The 21395-nt window shown below is 33.8% G+C and overlaps 2 protein-coding genes across 5 annotated transcripts; both read right to left on the bottom strand.

Annotated features, from left to right (window-relative positions):
• Nucleotides 1–59: 59 nt before the first annotated feature.
• Nucleotides 60–13816, bottom strand: LOC135842041 (phospholipid-transporting ATPase ABCA1-like). Of its 4 annotated transcripts, XM_065359322.1 has the most exons (30): nucleotides 13693–13816; nucleotides 13410–13611; nucleotides 12347–12666; nucleotides 10091–10306; nucleotides 9919–10007; nucleotides 9672–9830; nucleotides 9342–9582; nucleotides 9102–9269; nucleotides 8844–9025; nucleotides 8669–8710; nucleotides 8091–8340; nucleotides 7871–8025; nucleotides 7641–7796; nucleotides 7490–7561; nucleotides 7117–7255; nucleotides 6791–7037; nucleotides 6635–6708; nucleotides 6443–6552; nucleotides 5740–5962; nucleotides 5274–5512; nucleotides 4916–5201; nucleotides 4719–4841; nucleotides 4416–4631; nucleotides 4079–4339; nucleotides 2722–2811; nucleotides 2225–2463; nucleotides 1974–2121; nucleotides 1671–1881; nucleotides 1363–1588; nucleotides 60–1267 (listed from the first exon to the last, which is right to left on the bottom strand). In XM_065359322.1, exons 3-30 carry the CDS (start codon nucleotides 12630–12632, stop codon nucleotides 1088–1090), a joined length of 5028 nt encoding a protein of 1675 aa, XP_065215394.1. In that variant the 5' UTR covers nucleotides 12633–12666; nucleotides 13410–13611; nucleotides 13693–13816; the 3' UTR covers nucleotides 60–1087. The 4 variants fall into 4 exon arrangements, with proteins under 4 accessions (XP_065215394.1, XP_065215396.1, XP_065215397.1 ...); XM_065359324.1 differs by lacking the exons at nucleotides 13410–13611; nucleotides 13693–13816 and adding an exon at nucleotides 13017–13144; XM_065359325.1 differs by lacking the exon at nucleotides 8669–8710 and having other exon boundaries at nucleotides 13410–13813.
• Nucleotides 13817–16685: 2869 nt separating this feature from the next.
• Nucleotides 16686–20638, bottom strand: Ctl1 (choline transporter-like protein 1). Its single transcript, XM_065356310.1, has 15 exons — nucleotides 20427–20638; nucleotides 20160–20315; nucleotides 19920–20071; nucleotides 19710–19844; nucleotides 19518–19607; nucleotides 19297–19445; nucleotides 19113–19202; nucleotides 18900–19039; nucleotides 18612–18798; nucleotides 18430–18540; nucleotides 18146–18293; nucleotides 17927–18070; nucleotides 17690–17849; nucleotides 17395–17616; nucleotides 16686–17319 (listed from the first exon to the last, which is right to left on the bottom strand). The coding sequence occupies exons 2-15, from the start codon at nucleotides 20268–20270 to the stop codon at nucleotides 17176–17178; spliced, it is 1983 nt and encodes a 660-aa protein (XP_065212382.1). The 5' UTR covers nucleotides 20271–20315; nucleotides 20427–20638; the 3' UTR covers nucleotides 16686–17175.
• Nucleotides 20639–21395: the final 757 nt, after the last annotated feature.

Genomic DNA, 21395 nt, shown 5'->3' with positions numbered 1-21395 from the left:
AAATATATCATTTGTTCATTTAATGGGTAAAATTCGTATAGAACATCGAAACATCGAAGTAAAGAACAAGAAAGCGAAAGTGATTTTTTCCAGATAATATTACGTAGCCAATATTTTCTTAGTTAGAACAAAAAACAAACACATGCAAAATTGGTTGACGTCAATTTCATTATTTTAATAAAGCGTATTTACGGCGAACTGAGTAGGCAACTTATTTTACGGCATTTTTCATGGAGGATTTTTCGATTAAAAAAAGTTGCCATCTCAGCGTACATCAAACGTAAAAACAGAAGAAATTCGATTTTAAAATCGTATTGTCACCAGCGTCTAGAGATCTACATCATCAACGATATTTACATACAACGTAAGTACAAAATAATGTAATTCATCGCACAAATACACGTGATAGAATTAAAATGAAGATTGTATTATAATTTCACAATTTCAAAAGAAAGTTGATATAAAATAAATAGGTAATAAAATGCTCTTTCAAACGCGAATAATTTAAAAAAAATAAATAACAAGCATCGAAAGGAAATCAGCTAGGATTGAAAAAAAATAGATAAATGCAACGAAACACTTACATCAGTTTAAACCTTAATTTATAATAATTTAATCAATCAGAAGTTAAAGTACAAAACATTTTTCTAAAATAAATTATTATCATGATTTAAATTTCTCTGAAACTCGAACAAATGCTGTTTTTCAAAAACGTAATAATAAAATAATGAAATCTACTCAAAAGCAGATTAAGTACATTGGTACAATTCCGTACTCACTCAATGAGTACATATCACAGTTCGAGGTTTAACCACCTCCGTAATTAAAAAAGATAAATGTAAACACTCGCATAGAAAATATTATCAGATAGAAATTACAAAAATAGGAATTATTGAATAAATCACTTTGTTAGTGTGCATCAAAAGGGTAACAATACCGTGAAAGGGATCTACCCTTGACTAATGCGTACTTATAATTTACAAAAGTAAAGTTTCAATAAAAAAAATTGTACATATACAAATGAAAATAAAGCTCGATGTGGACATGTCGTAATATTATTTACCGGGCCGAAAAAAACAAATCACTCTCAATTCTTATTCGTATACGCGCATTCTTTGGCAAATGAGATGAAAACTTCCTCTAAAGTAGTATCAGTAAGAATGTAATCTTCAACCAACTCGTGATGACGTTGCTTTAAAGTTTCCATTTTTTCAAACAGGGCTGACCAAGGTAAAGAGGTATCTTTTATTTGGTAATACAGCAACCCCTACAATTAATTAAGCAGCAATCAACGTAAAATTCATCCAAAAATAAATAAATTTACGAGCAATAATCAAAATTTCAAGTATTGTGGTCTCTTACCCTGTGCTCGTCTTTTAGAATACAATATTCCGTCGTAAATATCTCCAACATGGTTTCTTTTAATGCAGCTATTTCTTCGTCGAAATTTGGAATGTCTCTAATTTTCATCAACACCGAAAATCCTTGCGCGTATTGTTTCTTCAAATGTTGAGTAGTTCCTATACATTTCATCACACCGGAAACCATTATCGTCAATCGATCGCATAGTGTTTCGCATTCCTCCATACTGTGATAAAATACACAAATACATATGTAATTAAAAACAATCGAAACAATTTGAATTCGAATTCGTACTGAAGTAAAAGTACCTATGAGAAGTCAAAATCACAGCTTGTCCAGCTTCTTTACTTTGTCCCATAACGTCGTACAAATTACGTCTAGAAACTGGGTCCACTCCGCTGGTAGGTTCGTCCAAGAAAACCACTCTAGGATCTCCTATCAATGACATCGCTGTACATAATTTTCGCTTATTGCCTCCACTGTAAGTGCCACATCTTTGGTTTTGGAATTCCTCCAATCCTAAAATGAAATGAAAACCAACGTAGATAATATTGTTTTGATATCAAACTGACAAATTTACTCGCTAAGGTACCTAGTACCTAACTACCTACCTATAATATTGATCCATTTATCGACTAGAACTTTATTTTCGTTTTCAAAAACGCCTCTCATGGTAGCAATCATGCTCAACATTTCTCTACCGGTCAATTCTTCGATGAAACAGTTGGTTTGGGGACAATATCCGGCCATCGATAAATACTGTAATGCATGAAATGAATTATTAAGAGGCTGTCTTAGAATAAGATGTAAGCTTGAATTGTAAAAAAAATTATAGTAATTTCACCAATATTTTCAGACATACCTGCATTTTATTAGCACTCAATTTAATTGTTTCAATATAAGCATCCCCTAAGGTAGGTACAAGTTCAGCTGTCAACATTTTGAACGTTGTAGATTTACCGGCTCCGTTAACTCCCAACAGACCGAAACATTCTCCAGGTTCGACGACGAAATTCACATCAGAAACAGCGGTAAACGGTTTCAGCCAGTTGAGATAATTTTTACGTAATCCATCCACCAGCAAAGAAGCTTGATTTCCTCCTATAAAAATAAAATGTCGTGGTATTAGTCAAATTTTCGATCGAATACTTCATTAAAATAAAACAACCACAATCAAACGAGTTCAACTACATTACTATCGCTAATCACACACAAACAAAGCTGTAAATCAGATAAACAAAAATTTTCAAAGCTTTTACACAATACTCAAGCGTCAAAAACTACTACTGCAAGTACAACTAAGCTTCTTTCAAACCCCAAAATAATTACCCAGAATTCTAACATTTTTACATATTATACCTCGCAGCGGAACATTTTCACTCATTTCCGTATCGGATAATTTGCTTTTTTTCATTATTTTCTTTTGGCGTTTCGACATTAAAACATAGTCTGCAAGGTAGCAATTTTTATAGTGATTAGGAAAAACATTCAATTTAGGTAGAGGTAGTTTTCAACCTTCTTAATTTACCATCCCTGCCCCAAAATAAAAGAGAACGAATTTGGCGTACATGGAAATCATCGTAACATCAGAAGTGACCCCCCCCCCTCCCTCCCTTCACACATACGCCAAAGATGAAATAAATTGCGCCCCAAATCATAAAAATTTGAGCACAATTGAAAAAAATCATCTTTATTTAAAAATGAACTTTTTTCAACTCCTTTACATTTTTCAACTTCGTGATGGAAAATTTTTCAACACATTGAACACTGAACACTGAACAGTCATGCAATGCAACCAAATCCGCCATTAATCATTTAGGTGTTTTCAAATAAAGTGTCACTTTATTAATTTATGTACTACGTGCTCAACCTACTTGCATGGTGAGTGAACGGTGAACGCAGTAGCATTAAAAATACATAAAATGTGTTGAAAATATAAAAACACTCAAGGTAATTTGGTGTGTTCCTGGCACTTTCCACGTAGGATTTTCACCGGTCAGTGAAGGTGGATGGGATAGGCAGGAAAAGATGACAGTAGACAGATCCGATCCATTCATAGAAGAGATATTCATGCGCTCTGATATCAAAGTTCATTCTGAATTACCTCTTTCAAATGAAAACACAACCACAACGGTGCACAGCTTTTTTCATTTTTATCTGTTAGTACGTAGGTATGTCAATCGACTTCGGAAATTTTTTTCAATTTGGTACCCAAATCAGGAAGTAAATACCTTTTCCCATTACAAGTGCTCTCTTCAAGCTGAGAGCATAGTAACCTACTGAAAATGTTTTCCTGAAATGTTAGATAGTTGGACTTTGAAAAAAAGTCTGAGAGAAATCGAAAGACTAGATCAAAAATTATCGATTTGATAAGGAACAATCCAACCACTGACAAACTGGTGAGACACTGTGTAAATAGCAAGCAGAATCACATTCTACACATTCGTGCAATAGCAATCAAATACATTTCCAGAAATAAATACGTAGATACTGATGGAACAGAACTTCGAAAAATCCACGTTCCGAACAGCAGCATTTTGGAGAAAAAAAGCGAAGCTGCTTTTCATTCACAAAAAAAAATACGAAAATCAGCCGCTCAATCAAAGAGCTGAGAAGTATTTCATAACAATTAAGGGATTTTTCATAATTTCGTTTTTTTTTCACATTCAAAGCCATAAGATTCGATAGAAATATTTTCGCAAATTATCGCACTCACTCGATCTATCTTCTTTATACTGTTGAACTTTGTTGTACTCTTGTTGCACGTCGAAATCGCCTTTATCCGGATTGGTGGTGAAGGTTCCGAACATGCGATTTTTCAAAGAATTGAACCAATAACGCATATATCCGATATTGATGAAGGATAAAATGGCGGAATATAAAACGACATCGAACATCAAAAATAATACCTCCAGCAGTAAACCGTCCGAATTTTCTCTTGATGCAAACACCAAATACGATTTCTTTTGAAAAGCGCCTAATAAAATGACAAAAAACTCGGCATGATTCAAATTTCAACTGAACGTAATACATTTCAACGCAGATTAACTTACTTTCGCAGGCCGCTTTTGTGGCTTCTGAACAATACATACACATTGTATTCGAGTTGTAAATTACCATCAATTTAATGAACATTAACGAAAAATTCAACGTCGGGACGACTAAAATTACTCCTTTTACAACGTAATATAACATTTTATAGAAAAATGTCAACTGATTCTGTATGTTCAATTTATCCACTCCGTAAAATATCGCTATCACTATGCAACCTGAATATTGATAACAACGATAAAAGTTAGGATGAAAAAAGAATACAAAATAAGCGCATACTTAGGCAATAGAAATTCAACTCTTACATATCATGTTGAAGATGAAAAGTAATGTGTATGACCCTTCTTTAGAGCTTGATAGGTAACCGGTAACGTAGATGAAAAGTAATCCGGAAATTCCATAAAGAATTATAATCAATGCAAACACACCTGCAAATTATATTATTCATTAATAGATATCTGAATTTTACAACAACATTTCCAAAGAGAATTATTTCACTAACCAAACGATGTATCCAAACCAAGGAAAGCCGAATGATTCATAGTTTTGAAAACACCGACACGGAGGAAAGTTACAAACAAAAAGAATGTAACATCAAACATCAGAGTGCCTAACCAATATACCAATGAAGATACATTCGACATAGTTTGGATATGTTGAAATCCGTCAATTCGTTCCATGTTCACGAATACAGCGAAGAAAGACGTTAAATCAATCGTGTAAAACGCCAGTGCGAAAAACCACATAAAATAAAAGGGAATTTCGTACTCGGAATTTCCGCACATTTTCTGCAAATTAAATATTATACTTCAACATACTCGTATTTCAGAATACTTGGTTATTTCTCTTATAATGCTTACATCAGGCTCATCGTTTTGTGTTTGTGGTTTTTGCACGGGATAATTGATGGTGTCAATTTGATAGCGGGTAGAATTCGTAATACTGCGAAGCAACACATTCGAGTACGTCGTGATTGTTATTGGAAATGAATGTATCAAAGGTGGATTACTCAAAATTTTAATCCTCGACGAATTCACTTCGAAAGCCGATATATAATCTTTATTATATTTCAAAATATTGCCTGCATATTGGAGTAAATCTGCGGAACAAAAAAAAACGAAAAATTAATTCTGCTTTCCACGTATGATTCATTCGCCAGATACACAATATGCGAAAAGCATAGCGTGGTTTCCCAAGACCCATTCAATGAATTATCACATAGCATGGCCCTTTGCCCACTCTGTGCAGTGTGTATTAGGCAAACGAGTCGAGTTGGAAACTCATTATCACTTTTTATAAATCTTTAAGGAATCTAATATCACACACCTTTTTCGATTGGAGAAGCGTCGGCTTTAATGAATACACCTCCTTTTTCGGCAACGTATTCTGGAATGTATTTAGCAAAATTAGAGCCGGGAACATTATCCTTCACTACAACTGTAGAACCGGGATAGGTAGACATTGATAAATCTAAAGGTGGTTCCGGCGATAGATCTATACTATCTAATAGACTCAACAAGAAAAATCCGATCAAAGTTGGTAAAATAATCTGAAACAAATCATAAAACACCATCAATTATACTCGTTTGTGATCAAGAGACGGATTCAGAGAGACGAAGAAAAAGAGGAGAGGTACGTATAATTTTAGAATTTGAAATAAAAGTTTCCTTGAAGCGACCTGTTCATCTTCTATATTGCTCCCCCCTTCAACAGCACAATATTTTCAACTTTACAAACGATCAAATTCATTCAAATATGAAGCATACATCTGGTCAGAAAAAAAGGAAGGAGGGTATAAGAGCTTGTGCACAACCTCAGAGAAATCTACAATAAGCAGAGCACTTTTCAAAGGTCCTCCCCCTCCATACACACTAAAAAACCAGTCCGATTCTCTGCGTTCTACGGGGGAAATTAAATCCGACCTGGTAACATGAAAGTACAACTAGAACTGATATTTTGACATTTCTGATTTCCGCATGCTCTTCTCTCCATTTTACATCGTCTATGGTAAGAGCAATAAGACACTTACTCGGGTGAATATGCTGAACAGATTACGCGACGTATACAAGTATTTTTTCTTGAATATGGCTCTAATTTGTTGAAAATACAAAGACGAGTTTTTAACATAGCGCAGGTAATCTACAGACAGAAAAAAACGAATGAATTCATCATGAACATAATAATTTAATTAAATCAAAATTCAAAGGAACGACATTCTTACTTGATCCGGGAATGGAGTCGGTAACCGTAGTGTTTCTGATCGATTTCGTATCATAAATAGAAACACCGCCCACTCTGAAAAGAAAGTATACAGTAAGTAATTAGCTCGATATCGCATGAGTTCGTTTGCAAATTCATCAATGCGGACGTAACTTACTTTAGAAATACGTGTTCCATTGTAGTAGCAGCAACTCCTAAATGTTTAATACCCAAATGCGACTTATCAGTTTCCAAATTTTTGAACAGCGTTGGGAATTTTCCAGTTTCGGTTAGTGGCAGTTTGTATACGGTTTCTATGGGTGATTCAAATTCTTTACTAGCGTCAGGCAATACATTTTTAATCACATCGTCGATACCAGCTGTATCTCCGCCGTTTTTGGTAATCGTTAGTTCATAGCCAGTACCTAAAATTCACACACAATTCAATGATTAAAAATGATTGGTAATATTTCTTTGTAAACATAAAAAAAAAATCTTCATTACCGTAAGCTTTCTTCAAAAATATCGGAGTTCCGTGACAAACAATAACGCCATGATTCATGATCGCTATACGATCTCCTAAAGCATCCGCTTCTTCCATATAATGCGTTGTGAAAATAACGGTACGTTTTCCACGCATATCCTAAAAAGCGCATAACAATTTATAATAAATGAAACTTTGATTAATTCAAAAGTGTGTACAAATAATAAGGTATTTTTTTGTAATTTATTCATTTCATATAATTAAATGAGCCATTCGGACAAGTTTAGTAGGTATACACTTGGTCAAACCATAAAATTCATATTTCAAAAAAAAAAAAGAAACCAGTCAATCGTCGCTTTTTTTGGTGCTCGTAGGAAATTCATGATTACTAACCAATAGCAAATCCCATAATTTTCTTCTCGACTGTACATCCATTCCAGAAGTGGGTTCATCCAATATGAGGACCTACGATAATAAAATTATTAATAAAATAATACAAAGATTTCCAGTTATCGAATCAATGTTTGTTTCGATTTTCACGTACTTCAGCTTTCCCCATCAAGGCAATAGATAAACACAATTTTCTTTTCATTCCACCAGACAGTTCTTTAGCCAAGGCATTTTTCTTCGACTGCATTTCCATCATGGTTAAATATTCATTAGCTTCAGCAACAGCAGCTTTTCGCGAAATACCTTTCAACTTCACGCAGTAACAATTTATTACTACAATTGAATAAACGAATCTCCAAAGTATTGCGTACGTTTCAAACATACTTGTCCAAAAAACACCAAATGCTCCAGGACCGTTAAGTAAGGCATCGTTCGATTTTCTTGAGGACACATTCCTAAATTTTGTCTAAATTTCTCCATATTTTTGAATATATCCATATTTCTGAAGTGTATGGATCCGGCACTTGGAGAAGTTAATCCTACAAAACGAATAGTTAGTTCAACATTCTACGCAGTTACCATCTTGTAAAAAAAATCATTTCACCTGTCATAATGGACATAGTAGTTGTTTTTCCGGCGCCATTATGTCCCAACAGAGCGGTCATTTCACCTTGGTAAATATTCAAATTAACGCCTCTGGCCGCGTATACGAGTCCATAGTATTTATGCAGATCTTTGATTTGTATCGTAGCTTCTACGTTCGGCGGAGGTGATTCGATAAAATCGCTTTCTACTTTATCATCTAAATTCTGCAATGGCTGGGTGTCATTGTTGGAGAAACGTGAAAATAAACCCTGCAAACAATCCAAAATTTCTTTCAAATTCCACGAAACGATTCAAAATTTATTTCTCTCCGATATATGTAGAGGTAAAAGAAGAAAAAAAACAAAGTCAGAAACGACGCGCGTTGAAATAGCAACATTATTTAAAAAGCGACCCTAATGAAAGAAATGAAATTGAAAAGTATGACATAAGAAAACGATGAGAATACTTGGATGCAATTTTTGAGGTGAAATCAAGCTGAATGATTAAGCGCCTCGGTTTAGTCTGGATTAGGTATTTATTATTAAAAAAATCAACGATGCAAAAGCTTTGCCTCGACAGCGTTCGAATTATACAAACCTTTAGCTCTCGGAACATTTTACTCTTGTCCAAGTTCACCGCCTAAAACGAATATTAGTAAGCGAATAACATCACATAAGTTAAGCATAAAAGCAACAATCACAATTTTTGTGCATCGACTATCGCGTCGCGTGCAGTTTAATGTTCATATAAATTATTCGCGATTCTCAAATACCTTAAAAATGAAGAAAGGTGATTTACGAGCTCCGAATTTCCCAGGATTGATGGAAGTCAAATAATACGCCAAAAAGAAGTACAAACAGGTATCGAACACCAGCATGAACAAACAAAACAATAATGAAACCGAATTCCGGTCATTTTCAGATGCCGTGACAGATGACCAAGTGAATTCAACGCCTAAAAACAACAACGACAAACGTGATTTTTTCGAACACAAATACGCATAAATAAACCATATTCCATTTAATACAACCGTTCATTTCGTAATAACGTATCCTAGAAAATCCTAGAATAAACGCGCCCACAGGAGTAAGAGTTACCAATCTTAACGCTGGATTGTTGGCAGCATGGGTTAACATCCAGTTGATTCCACTAAGCAGTAACATGAAACAAATTGTAAATATTGACGAAGCGATGGTAGCTGCAAAAAAATTCAAAAATTTAATCAAAACAAATCCCTCGGATACAATTCATTCGCTGAATATTTACTGACTTTTCTGAAAAATAGCTGAAAACATGAAGCAGAATGAAATGTTCGCCACGCAGTAAAGTATCAAAATCAGCCACAACACAGAAAATTGAACGAAATGAATAGCTTCTGATCCAGATCCATGGAAAGGATACGTTAAAATGATTGTTACTATCGTCAAAGAAACCAAACTGACAATCAAGGCGTGTACAAACCAACTGAACCACATCAGCCACTCGTTCAGTCCAGTTATTTTCATCAACTCCTGAATAAAAATTCAATAGAGTATGTAAGGTAATGAAAGTTTTGCTAGAATTCATGGAACAAACAACGGAGGGAATTTTTTATTATCACCTTGACACCGCTGTCTTTTTCTTCGATTATATCGCTAATCAAAGGGATCGATACAATTAGAATGATTACAACAACGATGAAACCAACTCCTAAGGAAATCCAAGATCTTGGATTATCATCCGACGTATACTTAGGATACGGAAACCACTCGAAATCCACCTGTGTGAATAAGATGCAGAAATCAGCAATCACCGAGTAAAAAATCAACATTCCAAACAGATTAATTTATACGATATACGACCAGTACCTGCGAGCCACTTTGATTCGTTTTATATTGAATAAAATTATCATTTATTATAACTTGAACAGCAGAGAAACCTTTGTAAAAATATGGATCTGAAACATGAAAATTGGAAATTGAAGTACCTATTTCAAAAAACCAAGAGTGATTTGCTTTCAAACACAGAAAAAGTACTCACGGCTAGCATACGGCCCAGCAATTTCTATTGGAGGATATAATACTCGTGTATTCCATTGATCTACATCTCTCATTACGTAGCTAAATTTATCTGGTAACGAATCACTGGAGTTGATATTTTGGAAGAAGATTCCAATAGCATTACTTTTAAAGCGTCCACTCTGATTCTTCAGGGTACTTTCTAATTCAGCTTCGTTTGATAATCCCACCACAGATGCTGCAATGTAAACAAAAAATGCAAATAAATATAACAGAAGTACAAATTCAAGTCATAAACAGTTGAAGCAATAATAATTATTCATATTCACATAAGTCCCTAAAAAAAAAATCACTAAAAATGGAGGAAGAGGCAGTAAAAAACATACACAAAACGTAGAGCCTGCCAACTCGTACATTGTATGTACCTACTTAATTTTTTGAAATCACTTCAATTCCAAATGGTACATGTATCTGTATTTTCTTCTCGATAAGTTCTTAAATTTTTCAAAACACAGGTGGTGAGGTGGTACTTCCTTTCTCAATCTTAACTTTCTTTATGTAGGTTTGTTGAGGTTAGTATCTTAAAAAGGGATACTGGAATCTGATCTATTCATGTTTCTAATGTAATGTTTTATTTAAAATTTGTTTGAAAACGCTACACTGTGCCTTCAAATCCAAAATAATTGAGCTTGATAATTGAACATTTTCAGAAAAAGACATCACGAACAGTCGAAATTTTCTGTTAACGGAGCTCCAAACCCAATTGCAATCTAATGTAGAGCTCAAAAATTACCACAAATGTTTCGACATAATTCTTCTTTATAAGTACTAAAAATAAAAAATGATCACATATTCTGAAAAAATACTGGATAACTTCAAGAGTGAGTCACATTTTCTGATAAGTTGATTTTAACGCCGTCAAGGCAATTCAAATTTTTACGTGGGTATACGGTTGCAAAACGATAAGCGTTACCACTAGCCAGTACGTAAAGTAATTATACCATTTGGTCATTATTATTGATTACAGCAATGAAGATATGCACAATGACCACTACATCGAAACTGACGCAATGACATGTATTCTACTAAGCTTTAGCTTCAATTCGACCTACATACGTTTGAATAGACTGTGGTATAAATCCAACATTTTAAGAAAAAAAGCTTAGTGAAACTGGGTATTCAATTTCATACTTTAGCCTAAGTGAACACTTTCACGAGTTCTTTTTCAAAGCGGAAAATCTCTTCCAATTTCGAATTCGCATCTATATTTAAACTGTAGGTACCAATTATAACAACCGGATACATCTTTTTATGGAGCCCCATTCGTCGTATAGTTAAAATGAGTATTTTTAGCAACTCGCAATAATTGAAATGAATTGACCTTAAATCTAAATTCGCGCTTATTAACCAAACTTATCATCGTACATCTTGTACCTACTACCTTACCTACCTACCTAAACCTATGTCTACACAATACAAACATAAATTGACAAACAAGTGACAAATCAATAGTAACTAGGTAATTATCGTTTTTTAAATACTTTTTTTTCAATTCTGAAATATTTAATCCACGTGAATCGGTGAAAAAGTCGAACAATTGATCTCAACAACACGTATGAAGTCGTATGAGTCACGCACATTCAACAAAACTACGCGATAAAAGTAATTATCGACGTGATTGGAGTTATCTGCTTTGTATGTATTCCCTCAAATTGGATAATATTTTTCATTTCGGGATCTAGGTAATCCAATAGCAAAGCAAATACGATATTTTAAAAATTTCATGTCGTAGTCATCATAGATAGATCAATTCTATGGTGCAACTTCGGATGACACGGAACCGTTATCTGTATAATTCTTCAACCGAATGAATATTTAGATTTCATTAATTCAACTCAATACATCACGGTGCCCGCATTTTCATAGACGACCAATACATCATACCCTTATTTTCAATTTCATTGATCTTTTACCAACTACTCGTTGAGTCAAAATATTAGATCGTACAGCAGAAAAACGTCACAAATGTAGTTATTTTTTCCTCCTACCTCGTGTTAAACATAAAATTCAACATCTGCAGCAAATTTTGACGTCAGAATGGTAAAAAGATAGGTATGTAGGTAGGTAGGTAGGTACATATTACAACAATGATGAATTTCACGATAATGAACACTTGTCATTAACTTCGACAAAGACAAATGTTTTTTGCATTTCATGATATTTCATCATAAGTGGTGACAATACCATTGATATAAAAGTGCTGAAGGTGCATATTTACCAAAATTCTTTCTTATCGGGTCCATAAACTTATCGATGACCGGAACTGAAGGAGCATAGTACAATTGAACGGGTTTGGCTTCCAAAATGAACGTATCCTTCGAATCGGGGGGATAGATAGTTTCATTTACTTCGGCGGTGTTATTTGGAGAAAACTCCGAAGTGATTCCGACCATACTATAAGCGATTAGAATTGGTAAAACGAATTCAATCAAAGTTACGATCCAGTGGAACCGCCGCAAACGGTAATTTTTCCACATCAACAGCTTGAACTTTTCGAAATCCATCTTGGTTACTGAACGCAGGCAGTAATAGGTATTACTGAGAATCAAAAAAAGACACATTACAACAATAATAAAAACTGTATCGTTTCGAAGTAAGTTACGGATATGTAATTATAGTTTAGGAGATAATGCCCTAATCGACGTTTTCTACAAAATCAGAGAATTATAAATGTACTTTCTTTCTATCAATAATGTGAAATTATTTTTTCTTCAAAGCGTTTGACGCAACATTCGAGGTAAGTACTTCGCGATTCCTTGAATGACGATAGCAAATATGTAGTAATCCTTTCGCTATATTCTCATACATTAAAAATAAGTTGGATTATTTTTTTCATGGTTAACGTTCTACTCGATAGCAAAACATCGCAACTGGTTAAACATTCATACCTGTTCAACTGTACTCAGTTGAAAATTATTCTCAATCATTTTTTTCAAGCAAACAATTTGAAGATTCGCAGTTTAACATCATATCACAGTTTGTGGATAAATGTTTATCCAAAACAAGAGATCTTCGAGTTTCGGGGTATAAAAATCACCATATTGACGAGAATTCAACAAGTAAATCAAACATTTCAGAAGGTTTTATCAAGCCTCATAAGTATAGGTAATTGAAGATCGTAGATAAACAGATTAATAGTACTATCTTCCAATGTAGTTCGATTGACTCTCATGATTTAGAAGAATGATACTTCGGAATAGTTATCGGGCAAATGGCAATAGCCAATATCTAAATCGAAATTAACCTATAGGTAGTACTCATAAAGTAAAATGAAAATTCACCGTCGAAATCGAATGATTCACGACTCACGTACAACAATACTTCATAATCTTCAGATAAACATTTGGATCAAGTATTGATCAACAAGTTCCAAGAAGTCATCAAAATTGGTGCGGCAGATGGATGAAAGTTTGAACAAAACGTCAACGAATTATCGATACGTCGATGCAATAAATGAAATTGAAGATTTACGAATCCATATCACTGATAACATATTTTGTTTTAATAAAAATAATTCAGAAATAATTGGAACGTTTACGAAACGTCAACCAACAACATACATACAAAAAACACGTCAACGAAATGATAAAAATTTCTCCGCATCCGCTTCCATTTGGTGTTTCTGTTTTGTTTTACTCACTGTCGCATCATGTCGCGTGTCGCGTTCCGGCAAATCGGTGCGCGACTGGACTGCGCGAGGCGCGACGCTAACGACGCTAGAAGCACTAAGGAGAGGAGAAGAGTGGTAAAGTAAAAAACTTGCGCTTCAGTGTTCCCAATAAAATAAATTTCAAACTCCTCTCGTCTCACCACATAATGCTATCGGTAGGGAAGTGGAGTGGAGAGTGTAAATAAAATTCAGAAAAATTCATTCGTAATCGCAGAAAATCACCGAAAAATTCAAATTAAGATTTTAAAATTAATAATGTTAGTCAATAGAAAAGTTTTTAGTTAGTTTCTAGAGAAGGGTGAATTTATTCACCAACTACATAGTACCTATAGTATCTACATCATAAGATACGTCCATAAAATTAAAATTAAACTGAAGTAAAGCATGGACTTACTCAACAACACTCGTCTGATAATATTACGACTTGAGAGGACAGTAATTTTCCTCAATAAGAACTATGAACGTAGAAGAAAACATACGAAATCTATTAGAACGAATAGGTATTCATAATTATAAAGGAGTTAAATGAGTGAGTCGGTATTATATTCACTTTCATTTTTCACCCATGAACATGAAATTGAGTATTCACTGCTTAGCAAGGTTATTGCCCCTGTATATCCAGTAACACCTTCAAACCCTAGACCCTGGTTAGCTGGTCTCTCGCAGTCAATCACCTCAAACCTACCGTAAATCGATACCTTAAATTCCTGTACTTTTCTTGGGAACGGAAAAAGAACATTAACCCATTTTAGGGGAAATATTTTTTGCACGACGAAAAAGGACGTCATCACGACAAGCATTTTTTTGTTCATAAAAGATGAATGAACGACGAAAAATGATGAAGTTCCACGCCAGATGACGCCCGACAATAAAGTATTTATGAACGATTACGATTTAATAACGAGATAAGCAGTATTCACGACAAAATAATTTCATACACGACAGAACATTATCAGTTCAATTACAATTATATTTTGTATAAATTTTGACAAATAATCAACTGAGGGTTTCTTTCAAAAAAATTTGAGTGAAATTGTAACTCAGTAGAAGAGAACCAAATTGGGCTAAATCGAAGCAAGGGCAAAAGCTTAGGAAAAAAATGAGAATTTTGAGGATTGATCGGTGATTTTGTCGGCAAATAGACGATAATTAAATACCTACATGATTGTAAAAAATTTGAATTTTTGAAAACTGAAACTAAGATAAGTTATTGTTGAAATTTTTGTATTTTCATAACTTTCTTGAATTTCTCACAATTTCCCAAGTTTTTCCTACTTTTGCGGAACCGGAGGGGGGCAAACTGTCTCCCCTTAGCTCCCTTTCGCTTCGTCCCTGAGGTCAAAAGAGGAACAGGGGTCGCCCATCAAAGTCCACAAAACATTACTTCTATAAACAGCAATTTTTTACATACCTACTTCGGTTTTTTTTGGTATCATTTTAATATTTTGTGAAGGGTGTGATTTAATACCACGACAAAAAAGGGCGTCAGCACGACAGGCATAGGCACTTTCGCGCCAGAAAAATCATTACCACGACTAAATTGGAAATTCCCAACAATAAAGAGCTTACCACGACATAAAAGGTACTCCAACGACAAAATAATGTATCAAACGACGAATTAAAAAATTCACGACATTTTATTACTTTCAACTGCTATATAAGGCAATGCACGACAAAATTTTTCTATCAAAAACAGGCATTTCACCGACAGAAATAAACGTTCACAAAATATTAAAATGATACCAAAAAAAACCGAAGTAGGTATGTAAAAAATTGCTGTTTATCGCTGTTTATAGAAGTAATGTTTTGTGGACTTTGATGGGCGACCCCTGTTCCTCTTTTGACCTCAGGGACGAAGCGAAAGGGAGCTAAGGGGAGACAGTTTGCCCCCCTCCGGTTCCGCAAAAGTAGGAAAAACTTGGGAAATTGTGAGAAATTCAAGAAAGTTATGAAAATACAAAAATTTCAACAATAACTTATCTTAGTTTCAGTTTTCAAAAATTCAAATTTTTTACAATCATGTAGGTATTTAATTATCGTCCATTTGCCGACAAAATCACCGATCAATCCTCAAAATTCTCATTTTTTTCCTAAGCTTTTGCCCTTGCTTCGATTTAGCCCAATTTGGTTCTCTTCTACTGAGTTACAATTTCACTCAAATTTTTTTGAAAGAAACCCTCAGTTGATTATTTGTCAAAATTTATACAAAATATAATTGTAATTGAACTGATAATGTTCTGTCGTGTATGAAATTATTTTGTCGTGAATACTGCTTATCTCGTTATTAAATCGTAGTCGTTCATAAATACTTTATTGTCGGTCGTCATCTGGCGTGGAACTTCATCATTTTTCGTCGTTCATTCATCTTTTATGAACAAAAAAATGCTTGTCGTGATGACGTCCTTTTTCGTCGTGCAAAAAATATTTCCCCTTTTGTGAACGTTTATTTCTGTCGGTGAAATGCCTGTTTTTGATAGAATAATTTTGTCGTGCATTGCCTTATATAGCAGTTGAAAGTAATAAAATGTCGTGAATTTTTTAATTCGTCGTTTGATACATTATTTTGTCGTTGGAGTACCTTTTATGTCGTGGTAAGCTCTTTATTGTTGGGAATTTCCAATTTAGTCGTGGTAATGATTTTTCTGGCGCGAAAGTGCCTATGCCTGTCGTGCTGACGCCCTTTTTTGTCGTGGTATTAAATCACACCCTTAATTTTATATACTGAAAAAATGATTCTCAAGCCCATGAAATAGTTGGTTATGTGAAGTTTGATTTTTCTTTCTTTCCATGACGAATGTGTCGCTTATGAAACCTCACACGCATACGACCAAGTAACTCGATAACAAAAATTGAATAAGAAACAATAAAAATAAGAACAATAAAACAATACTTTTTATACTTTATTACAAACTTAATGAAGCAATTCAGGTATAACAGAATCCTTTTTTTTTTATTCAAAATAAAAAAGAACTAATAATGTCTACCATAAAAGACTAGTAACGTTAAAAAAATTTCAAAAAACAAAGGAAAGTTACAATATACCTAGTATCTTTGTAAAAAGTTAAACATTCAATGATTGGAAAATAACAAAAAAATGAAGTAATCGTAAAAGGACGTTTTTAGTTTCAAATGACTTAAAAATTATTGTTGCTCACAACCTCAACGCAAGTTAAAAAGTTATAAAAATACTTAATTTTATCGAACAATTAAAACAAATTAAATGTTTATAAAATATAAAACAACTTCATACAATATGAACTCCACGAAAGTGATACGTCTTAAGCTTATGAAAGTAATACTGAAATTAATCTTTAGTGTTTAAGGCAAAGTAGGAGTACACGACCGCTCAAATTGTTACAAAGATTTAAATAATGGCATTACAATTCGGTGGGCTGAGGAGGCGGACAACGTTTAACCCCTTTGTATTCGATACTAGCTAGAAGCGTCGTTTTCCATTGTCCATCGTTACCGTTCATCTCTAAATCTTCGCAAATGCACAGAAACAAGGTGTCTATAACCAACTGCGACAACAAAATATTTTGTAAGTTAGAAATGAGAATAAAGTCCAACTCAAATACGAAAAACTCAAGACGAACCTCATATAATGAAATCACTGTATGAGAAACAAAATAAGAGAAAATGAAAACAATCATGGTTGGTCCAGCGTAAAATTTCAAAGAAGAGTCAAATTTGAAAATCAGCACCGCAATTACAGTCATAATCATAGCGACAAAACATTTTCCCAAAAATAAAATAAAATCTCCAACGCTATTGATCGTGGCTAATCTTAATGCGTTATTCGCTAGCACTTTCCACGCCTAAAAAAAAACCCCTATGTATAATCATCAAATGATAAAGAATAACAAAATCACATATACGAGTGTTTCATACTCTATAAGCAGCAGGGCAGAAATTTATACCCTGAACGGCGACTACTGTGTAGGCATTGTGGTTCATAAAGCGTAAACATTTTTCCAGAGCGTAGAAACAACAAGAACAACATTTCAAACCGTATTCAGCGCACTGAGATTCGTCCTTATTCTTTCGAAATCTGTAATTAAAAATAATATTAAAGCAAAAGTAAATAATCGATTCAAATTACTCTATTCGTGAAATATCCATACGAACTTATTTTGCAAATATGTGAATATAATTCGAGGTAATTTCAATAACGTGATTAAAAATGATCCAAAAGCAGCAGAACCAAGATGATAAAGAATCACAGTTCCAATCGATGTCATCACCATTGAAGCCGAATTTTTGCCGTTTTTACTTTAGAAAAAAAATAACCATTTAACCGGTAAGAAAGAAAAAATGTGATAAATGAATATAAAACAGCATATGTACCTATTGAAATACCATTTGGCCACAGTACCAGCCACAACCATATGTTGACAAGCAAGAATAAATTCTGATACCCATATCAACCCAACAAAATATAAAAGTAGCATGTACTTTAACCACGTGCTTTCGACATATTCTACTGCAGTGAAACCTAAAAATATTTAGGTACTTCATTTAAAATCTGATCACCTCGAAAGTGGTACTATTAATTTTATTACATGCACAAATATTTCTACATTCGAGATGAAGCGATACTAAAAAAAAGTGAGCTTTATAATACAACCTACCCGTTAAATCATCTACACTCAAATTGCTGCTGGATGGAAAATCAGTCGTTTCGTTTTTCATGCTAGCTATACGTGTACTAGATGGAACAAACCGTTTGGATTCGACATAACCTACATAATTTATTGAATAATGAATTCGGATTTCAAGCTTGGGTAATGGTCAAGTGATACAAGATACTAACTCGCAGTAGCTAAACAAACAACAACGCTAATCCAATACGCATAAAATGCCATTAACAATAAAAATGAAATGATCGGTTGCAAATATAAACAAGGTAAATCTGCCAAGCAATTCGAAGCTTCTTGAAATAAAGCCGCTAAAAACGTAATCTTTTTTCTCATTACAAATACTAACAGCAAAATTATCAACTGAAATACAAATAATCCTCATGAAAAATTATTTTTTTTTTTTCATAAAAGCAAATTACCTAATCTTAATTTTGTCAGAATTAAAATTATTATAAATTTACCGTCACTATTGTAGCAACCACAGAATAAATTTTGAAAACTTCTTCGTTATCAACCTCTTCATTTAGCCACTGCCCCGATTCTCTATTATCCAATTGGCATTTGATGTCGAAGTAAGTCCACCACAATACACCTGTTACCACTAAGAAAGGAGGGAGGAATCAGTAAGTATCAAGTTGCAAAAATTTGATCTTACAAAAAGCATTAGCACAAACCAACGCAAACAGCGCAAACTGAAACCATTATGATCCATGAAACTACACTGGCGAATAGATGAAGTAAAGATACCACTATCATTGAAAGTACTAAAACATAAAATCCCATCAATTAACTATTCAAACATTTATGTTGATAAATCGTATGCTTTGTCTTGATATTATCTTTGTAGATCATATTTACCGACAGAAATTAAAGTTAACCACAGAATCCATCTCCATGTTCTATACAGATCTCCAACTAGTTCTTCTACAAAATTCCAACTTTCATTCAGAAAATAAATGCCAACATCTTTCGCAACATCGGGCACGCATCGATTCAATATTGGTGAGCTGTGAAAGTTAAGGAACCGTAATAAATAATTCAATAAAACCGCCCTGACGTAAAACTTCTCATTTACCTACCTTTTATAAACCGGCAAGGTTGGACAAGGACCAAATGAAGAATTTATAGGAAAATTTGCTTCTCGTAAAAATTTAAAATCAGAACCGTATCTAATGAAAATATGCAGAATTTAAAAAAAATAATCAACTGCATTATATGTAGTATGAACGCAGTGGAAAGCTTTTATTAAACATGTGTAATGATGTGTTTACCTGCATAATAAAGATCCTGTGCGCTTATAAAAATCTTCGATATCGTTCAAACTAAACATATCTCTATCCGGGCATTGTTTCACGCAAATTTGTAAAGATTGACGGGTGTTTTCATAATCCATAAAAAATAAATATCTGCAATAGGAATCATTTCGAAATGTGAAAATATAATGTTGAAAAAATACGAAAAAAGCTTAATGAAAAACGTACTTCTTATCAGTCGTTTCAGTGACGGAAAAGTTGAAATCGGCGAGCTGGTACTCGTAATTATCATCAGAATCGCAAACATTTCCAAAACTATCATAACCATTTGTTAAACGAAGAGGATTGCCATAAACGAAAGCAAATGAAGCTACTAAGATCTACAAAGTACGATGGTTTTACAATTATTTACCGACCAGGAATACATAACATTTTAAAATTATGTACCAAAATTTTTCAATACTTTACCATGCAAATCCAAAATCCGAGAAATATGCACAACCAAAACACATCGGTACACTCCCTTATGTATGGTTTTTGGTCGTCAGTTGAATCGGTATCATCGGGACAGCAGCTCATGGTTAATATTTCTTGATCACTGATTTACTTCATCTTTAAATTTACCTAATTTGAGCAAAAAAGCAAACAGGTGTTCAAACGATTAGTTGAATAGATTTACATGTAAATGATATTGATAAGGTCTTATCCCAAGAAAGAAATTAATGTCATACTTACGGTGTTTCTAATTGAAAATGATGTAGGATGTGTAATCAACGATTCATTCAAATCGATGAAATATAACGCATCAGTAAAACAAATATTTACGAACATCTATACGTGAAAATTCATTCAAAAATTATTTAATAAGGCGGTAAAAAGTGATAAAATTCGGGTTTATGAGAGAGAAGACGCGAAAGTTGTTTGCATTCTTGCGTCGACGAATTTCAGTGTTGCCAGCAGCATCAAATATTTAATCCCAGTAACTGACTGCGGGAGTGGTGGTAGGTGGAGGTAAAGGAGCTTTAGGTGGTGGAGGCCCGGTGGCCGGAGGGTTATCAGAGGGTGGGGCATAAGCTTTCAACTTAGTAGGAAGATGATGAGGGAAAAAGAGAAATTTAAAATTCGAAATTTCAAATTTATACCATTTTTGCTGATTGCTGCAGTACTACATACTTACGCAGATGTATGTACGTGAATGTACGTGTACATATTGAAGTTTTAGATACGGCCGAAAAAAACGAAGTACCTACTTATTCAAAATCAAAATATTCTTCACTTCAAGTTTAAATAAAACATGAGCCTCATACGAACGTTTTTAATTATGATCAAATTGTCATTTCACCAAATCACTATTCACCAATGAATTCAACTCTTTGATGAATTTTAATTTTTCGACTTTCATAATGCCTACGCCAAGTAAGAAATAAGTAAGACATCTAAACCGTAGGCGTTACTCAATTATGTCAAATGTGGGCAACGAGATTATAAAAATCGCCAACGATACCATGATGCCACACTTAGGTATCCAAATATTGTAAAAGTGAAGTAGGTATAAATATGTAACGTAACCTTGCATAGAAACTACAAAAAATATGCAAATAGTATTTCTCCATAAAATGAATGCTTTCGATAAAATCTTCGCTGAAAAAAGGAAACCCAACAGAATTCTTCGAAAACGAATGATTACGTTTATGTAAATATTAC

The sequence above is a fragment of the Planococcus citri genome, chromosome 3 (genome assembly GCF_950023065.1).
Source record: "Planococcus citri chromosome 3, ihPlaCitr1.1, whole genome shotgun sequence".
NCBI classification, from domain to species: Eukaryota; Metazoa; Arthropoda; class Insecta; order Hemiptera; family Pseudococcidae; genus Planococcus; species Planococcus citri.
The sequence above is the reverse complement of the archived record's forward strand: the minus strand, read 5'-3'. Positions and strand labels throughout refer to the sequence as shown.

Coding starts and splice junctions, on each gene's coding strand:
- LOC135842041 (XM_065359322.1), bottom strand. CDS start 12,632: ATGGATTTCGAAAAGTTCAAGCTGTTGATGTGGAAAAATTACCGTTTG. Junction 8,341..8,668: donor AAATGTTCCGAGAGCTAAAG/GTTTGTATAATT, acceptor GATTGTTTGCAG/GGTTTATTTTCACGTTTCTC. Junction 4,842..4,915: donor TGGTTTGGATACATCGTTTG/GTTAGTGAAATA, acceptor TATAATTTGCAG/GTGTGTTTGCATTGATTATA.
- Ctl1 (XM_065356310.1), bottom strand. CDS start 20,270: ATGAGCTGCTGTCCCGATGATACCGATTCAACTGACGACCAAAAACCA. Junction 19,203..19,296: donor GTTAACTTTAATTTCTGTCG/GTAAATATGATC, acceptor TTTATGTTTTAG/TACTTTCAATGATAGTGGTA. Junction 18,541..18,611: donor TGTTTGTTTAGCTACTGCGA/GTTAGTATCTTG, acceptor TAAATTATGTAG/GTTATGTCGAATCCAAACGG.